Source organism: Thalassophryne amazonica, chromosome 15, assembly GCF_902500255.1.
Source record: "Thalassophryne amazonica chromosome 15, fThaAma1.1, whole genome shotgun sequence".
Taxonomy (NCBI): Eukaryota; Metazoa; Chordata; class Actinopteri; order Batrachoidiformes; family Batrachoididae; genus Thalassophryne; species Thalassophryne amazonica.
Genome location: NC_047117.1, coordinates 696,550 through 708,503, shown reverse-complemented (window position 1 = coordinate 708,503; position 11,954 = coordinate 696,550). Strand labels below are relative to the sequence as shown.

General features: G+C 43.1%; 1 protein-coding gene across 1 annotated transcript; it reads left to right on the top strand.

The window, feature by feature from the left end:
* Positions 1–1,167: 1,167 nt before the first annotated feature.
* On the top strand, positions 1,168–10,263 carry soul4 (heme-binding protein soul4). The gene is made up of 6 exons (XM_034188186.1): positions 1,168–1,267; positions 1,718–1,926; positions 2,363–2,448; positions 3,513–3,654; positions 9,304–9,487; positions 9,639–10,263. Exons 2-6 carry the CDS (start codon positions 1,767–1,769, stop codon positions 9,811–9,813), a joined length of 747 nt encoding a protein of 248 aa, XP_034044077.1. The 5' UTR covers positions 1,168–1,267; positions 1,718–1,766; the 3' UTR covers positions 9,814–10,263.
* The last annotated feature ends 1,691 nt before the right edge of the window (positions 10,264–11,954 follow it).

Here is an 11,954-nt window from a genome sequence, read left to right as displayed (position 1 = left end):
ATGTAATGCTCTCTCAACACTTGCAGACTCTCACGTCCCTTGTTTTTAGTGTCTCTGAATATCAGTCCCAAACTCATGTTGTCCAGTAATGGCGCCAATGCGCAGTATGTGTCAGCATTCAGCTTATCTTCGGCTTGTTCCGCCATGGTCCGTGATGCGCCAGGCTCGTTCAGAATAGTCTCTTTTTTATCCAACACGGTGCACACAACACAGCATCCGTTCTTCCCGGAGCTCATATTCTTCGGCCCTACCGTCAAACGTTGGCCACTTTGTCTTGTTTCGGTTTGCTATTCTTCTCTGCTTAGCTTAGCTCCCCGGTTTCACCACGCTAAACTAGCTAACACACTTTTAGCTAATTAGCTAACGTGTTTGACGCCACACTTTCTGTTGTTGCCACTATTGTTGTTGTTACTGGGCCCATAACCTGTTAGCAGGTGTACTACTAACACAGCAGCAGGACAACAGTTAGCAACATAGAAAGGGAGATGAGACGAAATATTTCTTCAGCCTTTCTGGCATATTTATTTAGGCAACAAATACCTCACTGATCTTCATAAGCCGTCATGTTGAGAGAGAGAGAGAACCGACAGAGAGTTCAAAAAGGCTAAGACTCATTTTTATGAGGTGTGACGTCACCAGTAACTTTTACCTTATTAAAAAAAAACAATAGCACCCTCTTGTGGAGAGGAACAGGAACACCGTGTACAGAATACATTCAGTCATACACATGTCAACAAACACAGTGGGAAACACACCACTGTCCCAGCTTTTTTGAAACGTGTTGCAGGCATCCATTTCAAAATAAGCAAATATTTGCACAAAAACAACAAAGTTTATCAGTTTGAACATTAAATATCTTGTCTTTGTGGTGTATTCAATTGAATATAGGTTAAAGAGGATTTGAAAATCATTGTATTCTGTTTTTATTTACATTTTACACAACGTCCCAACTTCATTGGAATTGGGGTTGTAATTACTCTTCACACAAAACAGTTATTGCTGTTCACGATCAATCTGTGGAAAGAGCCCGAAATCCTCACATTCCTTCCTTTGATTAGCGGGTAGGAAAGGAAGCAGGAGGCAAATCCGAACGCAGCCGAGCTCTTGGCGGAAAAATTCGCTTTTCCTCCCTCCAAAATAAAACCAACGTGGCGATGACAGGCTGCTGGCAGCTTTTATTTTGAAGTGACATCGGCCTGACAACAAAAGAAGTGTTGCTTGACAGACGGGCGGTGGCACGGGACGGGTTCGACCAGAACCAGAACCAGTAAGTCTGAAACTGCTCCTGATTAAACCTGACAGGGAATCCGACCGGGTCTGATTCTGTGGAACTGTTTTGATGATGTTAAGCGCCTCACGGCGGCTCGAGCTAACAGCTAGCCTCACCTGCTAACAAATCGAATCGGAACCGACTGCGTTTGTTTCGGAAGCGGACCCGCTGCAGCATCGGTGGTTCCACATGGGACGAAAGTGGGTCACCAGACCGAATCCCAGCTAACCAACTTTCCGTGATCCTGATCAGTTTTTGAGTTTGATCCAAAAAAATTCGGCCACTTGTTCTGATCCAGACCCGGCTGCGCGTTCTTCAGATAACAGATAAATGCACTGGTTTTGTTGTTTTTCCTCTGATTGTGCCGAGTACACATTCAAACTGCAGTCCTTGATGAGGTCAGAGTGTTTCAGCCAATCGCAGTGCTTCATCTTGATCTAATCACAGCAACAAACCACCTGTGGATTCTGAGGGTCAGAGGTCACCTCCAGCAGCCATGGCACTCATCTCCTTAGAAGACCTCGACAGTCTGGATGATGAGCAGCTGAATGATGACATCACAGATAACCCCGAGCCAATGGATGAGGAGGGGGCGGAGCGTCTGTTGGCTCATTGGCAGGCGGTTGCGAGCACTCACCAGGTGTCCATTCCTCCAGGTGAGACTGTGCTTTTATTCTGAAGGCTGAATGTTTTATTTCCTCCCGATTCAGCTGCAGTGACAAACAGGAAGTTTATTCTGGCGGACGAGAGCAAGTTTATTCTGTTTGGGTAAAAAGAGAATTGTGCTGAAACTGTTGCATCTTTCTCCTTCTGGATGCTTCCATTAGGGGGCGCCACAGTAGAACGTCTGTCCTCCATCACTACATCCATCCTGTATTTCTTAATTTAGCAAATTTAATTACCATGGCAGTGCAGGGGGTCCCGCCTCCTGATGCTGCCACACAGCTGTCAATCAAAGCATGTCAGTTCTGGTTCAAAGCAGCATGAATTTATAGAGAGCTGGCTGTGACTTCATGAGTGGGCGTGTCTTATGCAAGCTACCAGTTCCCGGCACTTCAGGACCGTGAGCGTCGATTCCATTTTGTCTTTCAGAGATGACTGGACCCATTCAGGAAATGACCCACAACAACCAACAGAGGGAGCCGCTGCCATTTGCCCCCAGCACCCGTCATGAGAAGGTAATGAGGTCACCATGGCAACCATCACCGTGTTCATACATCCATCCGTTTTCTACTCCCGCTTACACCAGTTGAGGGTCGCGGGGGGCTGGAGCCTGTCCCAGCGTGAGGCGGGGTCTAAACTTAGACTCCTCACCATGTTTGTGACACATCATCCTGAGATAAGAACCCCTGGTGAAAATATCAATATGCTCAGTTCCAATCCAGTTACATTTGTTCTGCAAATCTGATCGGTTTAATTGTGTGAGATTTCAGACATAAAATATCGTGTTGATGGTGGCAAAATATTAAACCGTTTCACATTTGATGTATAACGCCGTGCTGACTGCGTTGCTATGAAGATGTCAATAATGGCGCCGTCAGCTGAGAGCGAAAGAAACTGGCAGAGCGACGACGATGCCGAAATGCGCAGATTTAAGATACCATACGCAAGTATTGATGTGGATTATGATGCAGAATTATTCAATGCAGCTGATGAGACGGAGAAATCTGTGCGTCTCCTCACAGAATTTCCAGTTTGGCATGAAGACGCTGTTGCTACAGTAAGCTTTGACGAGCCGACCACACCCTCGCACAATGATTCGCCGACCGAATTACTTGCAGGAAAATAAACTGTGCAAACGATGGAATGGGATTAGAATGGGAATAACCCCCTTGTGTCAGATGATTTGCAGACATTAATGCTGAATTACGGTTGCAGATATCTGTTTTACCGGTAACGTGTTAGCGGAGTTCAACTAGAGCAGTGGTGTCCAAAGTGTTCCACAAAGGACCAACAGGGGGCAGGTTTTCTTTGACCAACTTGTCCCACCTGCTCAAAGTGATGTTCATTGGAGGAATCACCTGCTGCAAAGAAAACCTGCCCCCTGTTGGTCCTTTCTGGAACACTTTGGACACCACTGAACTTGAGCATGGTAAAGTCCGCCCACCAGGGGGCACACTAGCAGCAACTAATTTCTGGACTTGTTGAAAGGAAGTGATCAGACGCAGTGTTGAGTTTTCTTATTCCCCCCTCTTTCCTATGAAGCACTGTTGCATGCTGGGTAAGGACCTGTGTCTTTCAGATGGGGGAGGTGGTTTTTGAGGAGCGGCTGTATCCGGCGGGACACTGGGCGTGCATCAGTCGAGGAGAAGATCTGTACGAACAAAGCATCTCCAAAGGCTTCATGAAGCTGATGCGCTTCATCTGCAAGGAGAACTCAGCAGGTAGCCCCGTCCACTCAGTACAGACCTGCTGTAGCTCCTCCTACTACCCTTCAACCTCCTAAATGTGTCTCGACTATGGCTCCAGTAAAATAAAATTAAATCATTTTCAGCACTGTGACCCCTGGTGGTGGAAGAAAGCCAATGCAGCTGTTTACAGACAATCAGGCAAAATATTTTTGAGGTCAAGTGTGTAAAGTACCTCACAAACATGATTTGAGCCACTAAATCCATTTTTATGACCAAGTGGATAAAAAAGTAATAAAAAAATAAACCTTAATTCACATCGCAGTCTGGAGGATCGTCAGTCCCGCTGTAACAGTTTATATCCCCCCTTGGGTAACTCCCCCCCCGGGGATATCTTACACCCCACCCTGGATTCCCCCCACCCCAAATAAAATCTTGTCAAAATGTTCGTCAGTATGTATGTTTGTTTTTGTTTGTAATTATTGCGTTTTTCATCTTTAAAGATAGAGTTGGTAGTCCTGGAGAGCTACCAAGAGAGCTAGGAAGATTTGAAAGTCGCACCTCCTCTAGGTTCCACCCCCTCCCCCCTCAGTGCTCTGTCCAAAGCCACGCCCCCACAACATCTGACTGTGGGAATCAGCGGGGCAGAGGAGCAACTGGACTGAAAGGCGCAGGAGCCAAAAATATCACAGGAGTGTGTACAAGGCCTAACAAAAAAAAAAAAATGCTTGTGTGTCGTGGTGGCTGCTCTATCACTGTATTATGTTACTAAGCCATATATATTGATTTATAACACAAAACTGTCAAAAGGGGAATAAATATAAGTGTGAAGGTGATTGACTATATCAGAGGAGTAAATTGATCAGTCTTTTAACGCTGCGCAGATCGCAGATTGCTGCTGCTGCGTTCATGCACCATTGGAAATTACAACCTGTTTGCTTGTTTTTTTTTTTTTTTATGTGGGTGGGGGGGTCTGCTTCACTGGGTTTGGGCACCTTATATAGGAAAGAATTACTCTTTTGTGTGGATACAATGAATTATTTTACCAAAAATAAAATGAAAGCCATGCTCCTGCCACAAGCAACTACTGAGTTTGAAACAACAAAAAAGTTCTGTAATTTCCAGTGGTACTTGAATGCAGCAGCATTCTGCATGGCATCCAAAAGGACTGCTCTGATTTATTCAATCAATGAAAATAAATCCCCCCAAAGTAGAAGTAATTACCTGTCCAGCAGAAAGAGAGTAACCGCTGTGTCACTTTTCAGGCCCTTCAGATCCCTCAGTTTCCACCGTGAAAATGCTGCACTGATGTTGACCCTCGTCTGACCTCTTGCTTCATCCTGAGCCTTTTTCATCGCAGCCTTTTCTGTCTCGGGCTTTCTTTTCCTTGGCTTTCTGTTGGGGTGAGACGTTAAACGTAACGGTGGAAGTGGTAGTTTCGGCTGTGTTCCCTCTGCCACTGTACCAAAGTGAACTTCTTTGGTGAAACGAGATGAGTGTGCACGTTGAGCTTGGTGACGCGAGCAGGAAGAACGAGACGTGAAGGCATCCGATTGGTTTTTTGAGAGTGCACCGCAGGGCTTACACTGGTTGGAGTTTTATCCATTCTACAGACGTCTGATTTTTTTTTCTCCTTTTTTCTGAATACATTTTTCTGTATTGATGGACCATTTCACCCAAAATAACAAAAAGTGTTTCTGAACACAGTTACCCACCTGAGCTTTAACTCGCTGTGCAGCTCACAGTTTACATCACAGACTCTTGCAGCTTCACATATAGCAGCCCAAGTAAAGTACCTTTCAGTACACAAAAGGAACAAGCTTAAAGTCAAAGGTCAATGTCAGAGGAAGGTCAAACAATAAATTCAACTAAACTTTCCTGGTCACAGTTTTTGAAATTTTGCCTCCAAATTTGGCATGCACATAGTGATAGGCCTTGCCCATTACCTGGGATAAGCGATTGACCTTGTCCTTCAGGGTTTGCTTGAGGTCAGTTGTCACCTCACTTAGGTCAAACTTCAGATTACAGTAAAACATGTTGTGTAATACACCAAATTAATAATATTTCATGATTACATTAGTACTAGCAGAATATAGTTATATGATTACAAATAGATAAAACTTAATCATAAGTAAAATGTTCATTACAGCAAACTATTTCTGTCATACTAGGTCTTGAAAAACTAACAAATGTATCGTTTGTTTATTATCATACTGTCAGTATCATAAGAAGTAAAGTGATTTTTGCATGGTGGAGAAGAATCTGTTCCAGGGACGTCGCTCTTTTGAATACATTTGATCTTCACTTATTGTGAGGTCATGTAGTTTCTGTGTAGTTCAACACCAGTTAGGACTCTAAAGTTTGACTCATTCTTCATGCTACTAAAACCTAAAACCCCTTTGCTGTATTATTTAGTGGATAAAAATGATTTGAACACATCTTTATTAATTCTTTCCCGTCGAGCTGCTCATCCAGTGAAAATCACACTGTTTCAAATAATCAGATTTGTCAATTTCATGCTACATTTATATTATTCTGTTGATTCCTGTCTGACACTCTTTATATTTATGACCTAGTTTGTACAAAAGAGAGTTGAGAAAGGTGGCAGACATTATAGGCCCCTCTTTTTCATTATGTTTCTTAAACATGTTTCTTTGCATACTAGTGTGTGTGTGTGTGTGTGTGTGTGTGTGTGTGTGTGTGTGTGTGTGTGTGTGTGCACTATATTTATTAACTTGTTTAAATATATGTCTTAATGTTTTAACTGTATGTTTTAGTGAACAGCACACTGGGTCAGCTTTGGTTGTAGTAAAGTGCTTTATAAATAAAGATGGTATGTATTCTATACACACACTGGATATTTTATGCAAAACTAAATTGGAGTATTTTCCATCACATCACATACAACCCCTGGCAATAATGATGGAATCTCCGGCCTCGGAGGATGTTCATTCAGTTGTTTAATTTTGTAGAAAAAAAGCAGATCACAGACATGACACAAAACTAAAGTCATTTCAAATGGCAACTTTCTGGCTTTAAGAAACACTATAAGAAATCAGGAAAAATAATTGTGGCAGTCAGTAACGGTTACTTTTTTTTAGACCAAGCAGAGGGAAAAAAATATGGAATCACTCAATTCTGAGGAATAAATTATGGAATCATGAAAACCAAAAGAACGCTCCAACACATCACTAGTATTTTGTTGCACCACCTCTGGCTTTTCTAACAGCTTGCAGTCTCTGAGGCATGGACTTAATGAGTGACAAACAGTACTCTTCATCAATCTGGCTCCAACTTTCTCTGATTGCTGTTGCCAGATCAGCTTTGCAGGTTGGAGCCTTGTCATGGACCATTTTCTTCAACTTCCACCAAAGATTTTCAATTGGATTAAGATCCGGACTATTTGCAGGCCATGACATTGACCCTATGTGTCTTTTTGCAAGGAATGTTTTCACAGTTTTTGCTCTATGGCAAGATGCATTATCATCTTGAAAAATGATTTCATCATCCCCAAACATCCTTTCAATTGATGGGATAAGAAAAGTGTCCAAAATATCAACGTAAACTTGTGCATTTATTGATGATGTAATGACAGCCATCTCCCCAGTGCCTTTACCTGACATGCAGCCCCATATCATCAATGACTGTGGAAATTTACATGTTCTCTTCAGGCAGTCATCTTTATAAATCTCATTGGAACGGCACCAAACAAAAGTTCCAGCATCATCACCTTGCCCAATGCAGATTCGAGATTCATCACTGAATATGACTTTCATCCAGTCATCCACAGTCCACGATTCCTTTTCCTTAGCCCATTGTAACCTTGTTTTTTTCTGTTTAGGTGTTAATGATGACTTTCGTTTAGCTTTTCTGTATGTAAATCCCATTTCCTTTAGGCGGTTTCTTACAGTTCGGTCACAGACGTTGACTCCAGTTTCCTCCCATTCGTTCCTCATTTGATTTGTTGTGCATTTTCGATTTTTGAGACATATTGCTTTAAGTTTTGTGTCTTGATGCTTTGATGTCTTCCTTGGTCTACCAGTATGTTTGCCTTTAACAACCTTTCCATGTTTGTATTTGGTCCAGAGTTTAGACACAGCTGACTGTGAACAACCAACATCTTTTGCAACATTGCGTGATGATTTACCCTCTTTTAAGAGTTTGATAATCCTCTCCTTTGTTTCAGTTGACATCTCTCGTGTTGGAGCCATGATTCATGTCAGTCCACTTGGTGCAACAGCTCTCCAAGGTGTGATCACTCCTTTTTAGATGCAGACTAACGAGCAGATCTGATTTGATGCAGGTGTTAGTTTTGGGGATGGAAATTTACAGGGTGATTCCATAATTTATTCCTCAGAATTGAGTGATTCCATATTTTTTTCCCTCTGCTTGGTCTAAAAAAGTAACCGTTATTGACTGCCACAATCTTTTTTTCTTGATTTCTTATAGTGTTTCTTAAAGCCAGAAAGTTGCCATTTGAAATGACTTTAGTTTTGTGTCATGTCTGTGATCAGCTTTTTTTTCTACAAAATTAAACAACTGAATGAACATCCTCCGAGGCCGGTGATTCCATCATTTTTGCCAGGGGTTGTATTTCTGGTTGTCAATCAGGTCCATATATTTGTAGAGTATATTTGGAAGGGGGACTTAAAGATACTTCAGAATAGGAAATGTTACTATTGTAGATAGTTATAGATACATACAGAAAGAATATCAATATTCACAGTCAATCAAACTGCTTCATCTGGGACCATAAAACATCCACGAAATATAGAGTTTAAAGGTTACTCTGTCCTGATTGGCCCTTATCAAGGTTTGGGTTAATCAGTGCTGCCCTGTAGGAATGTTGCCTGTCAGGTGTGTGTGTGGGGGGGGGGATTATATACTGTTAAGGCCCACTGACATGAGCATGCCTTTGACTCCAGCACTAGCACAACTTGTGTCACGATGTGTCATGCTGGAGAGTAAACTCGTCTTTAACGGGTGCAGACTGAACGTCAGAGGGTCACCGGTGCGTGCTGTTGTGCACATAGAATTTTGAAATGTTTAAAAAAAATCTTTCACGCATAAATGTCATGCTACGTGGCGCGATGTAATCAGCAACACGATGTGCAGCTCGTCAAGTGGAGTAAAGAAGTGAACAGAGCGAGTGGTGACGTCAGCAGATCGCATCAGAGCTCAGCTCGTCTGAACGATTAGAACAAGAAGTTAAATCTGTTATAAACACACTAACAGCTGCACACAAGAAGGAAAGAACACAACCTTTTTACCAAGCCATGACAATGTAAACATGACAAATAATTACCTTCTTAGATGGCTTCAAATGCTTTCTGCAGCTTGTTAGGCGTACGCGAACGGCTGAAGCTGGAGCATTCCTCTGTGATTCAGGAAGTGATTACAGCCGTTTTCAACGGCCAATTTGCAGGGAAAATTATTAATCCGACACAAAATAATTATTGTATATACACAGCATCCAGCGCAGAGCACGTGGCAGCCGGTAGAACAAAGAACAGCATCCAGCTGGGATCACAGCAGGTGGAATAGTCATGACGACGTGCGTGCTACTGCGTGAATCAAAGACATGCTCGTGTCAGGGGGCCTTTGCACTGGCCTACGGGTCGATTTGCAGTCTGCAGGGTCGTCAGTCGGGTCTAGCACTGTGTTATCAGAGGTCTTTTCTCACAGGTCGTTACCTGGGAATGACCATCCCAGTCGTCAGCAACATCAACATAATGGAGGATGGAAAGTCGTTTGAGAAGAACGTGGTGACGGCGTTCTTCCTGCCGGCTGAGTTTCAGGCTGACCCACCTCAGCCCACTGACCCAGACATCAGCATCGTGTACAGGGAGCCATTCAGGGTAATCGCCCGGTGAGTGTTTGGCCCTCAGTCAGAGGAACTTTGCACTGCTGGTTAGGCTTTAAAAATGCTTCAGGATGTTGTAATGAGCTCAGTCTGTAGGGGGCGGTAGTAGCACTTTGCACACTGCCCTGATTGGACTCTGCTCTCTGATTGGTTTCAGAATATTCTTTGGCACCACCACCGAGGAGACGGTTGGCCGTCAGATCACCCTGCTGTGGGAGATTCTGGGTGACCCAGACAACATTTGCCGTGACAGCTACATGGTCGCAGTGTATGAGAACCCTGGAGTTCCTCGCCGCAGGAACGAGATCTGGTTCATTCGACGCAGTCCTTAGAATGGTTCCCACGATGTCCCACCTCTCCAGCTAGCTTTGACCTTTGACTACTGACACTTCCAGAAGCAGAACCAACCCCATTGTCCACATGTTCTGACCAGCAGCTGCTTTTTAAAAGCTATTAGCATCATGTCTCACCACTAACTGTTACGCGACTAAACTGATTTAACACCTTCTTACCTGAACTTGTAAATGTATTTCAGATATTCATGTATGAATAGCTGTCGTGGGATTTCAGTGCAGCTCGCAATTTTTGTGTTAGCTTAGCATCTCGTTTGCCTGCTTGACATCACTGTTGTCCGATCGCACAGCCAACGTTAGCTGCTTAAATACACTATTTCAATTTTTATTTTCATTTCTATCACGCAAAATCACAACAGAGTTGCCTCAAGGCGCTTCACACAAGTAAGGTCTAACCTTACTAACCCCCAGAGCAACAGTGGCAAGAAAAAACTCCCTCTGAGGAAGAAACCTCAAGCAGACCAGACTCAAAGGGGTGACCTTCTGCTTGGGCCATGATACAGACACAAGTTACAGAACAATTCACAAAACGAATGCTGTTGGTGCACAGGACAGGAGGGTCTCCAGCACAAATACCACACCCATCTCTGGATGGAGCTGCACCTTAAACAGAGAGAAAAAACAGAATCAGGCATCAGAAAGACAAATAACAGTATAATTTGTCAGCATTAAACAAGAAAAATAGAGAAATACTAAGGTGATCGCCGGCCACTAGCCCTAAACTTCACTAAAAGACACAGAAATTAGATAAAGTTGAGGCCGCGGCACACTCTGTTTACTAATAAAATGAATTAAGAGGAAAAAGCATAGTAACATATTATACCAGTATGTGAGACTGCAGTAAACCACCTATTTTTTTTCTATCTGTAGAAGCACCATAGAAAGACAGACCATAATATAACTAGATCGTCATAGAGACACAAGTCACATGCTCCTGGGCAACAATCCCAGCAGTATGTCGCTGTGTTTTTTCTGCGGTGTGTGTGTGTGTATCCGGTCTGTGTATTTACAATGTGATTCTACAGCTCGGGTAAATCTAATTTGGTTGTTGACGGATGCCTACATGGCAAAAATCTGCTGATCTTTCTTACCACAGACCTGTTGGGGAGGATCGCAGACGCAGTCCCAGCTCTAGCATCAGCCATAGACAGGATGGGACAAATCTTCACTATATTTCACAGGTGGAAGAAAGTAGTCCTTGTAATATTTCTAATGTGGAGGTCAAAGGACAACGTAGGATCAAAAATTGCCACAAGGTTCCTCACTTTGTCAGTGTGATGTATGACACACGAGCCTAGGCTTAGTGTTAACTGATCAAATTGATGCCGATGTCTCACTGGACCAAGAACCATCATTTCAGTCTTGGAGTTTAAAAGTAGGAAGTTTCTAGACATCCAACTTCTCACTGATGCAAGGCAATCTTCTAAGGATTTTATGTGGATGAGATTACCAGCAGTTATTGGCTTGTATAACTGAGTATCATCTGCATAGCAGTGAAAGTTAATCCCAAAAGGCCGCAATATGTGCCCAAGGGGTGCTATATAAAGGAAGAAAAGTAGGGGGCCTAAGACAGATCCCTGTGGAACCCCAAATTTCATGTCACTAAGGTTAGAGGTAGTGTTACTGTACAAAACACAGTGAGAATGACTGGTCAAGTATGACGTCAACCATGCAAGGGCACTACCAGTATCCCAAAATGATTTTCCAGCCTATCAAGTAGAATATGATGATCCACTGTATCAAATGCAGCACTGAGATCTAACAGCAACAGAACCGTAGTGGTGTCCGAATCCATTGTAAGCAGAAGATCATTCACCACTTTAGTGAGAGCTGTCTCTGTGGAATGATATTTTCTAAAAGCAGACTGCAGTGGCTCAAAGAGATTATTCTCAGTAAGATAGTCTACGAGCTGCCGTAACACCACTTTTCCAGAATTTTAGAGAAAAATGATCCACAGGTCCTTAAACAGTTTTGTTGGTATAGGATCAAATAAACAGGTTGTACTTTTTGTAGACGTTACGAGTTCCGTCAGCATGTCTAGTGAGATACTCTCAAATTCTGTAAATCTAGGTAATACCTCAGTAGTGGCGCCCACCTCAATAGCAGGGTGTAGTGGCTGG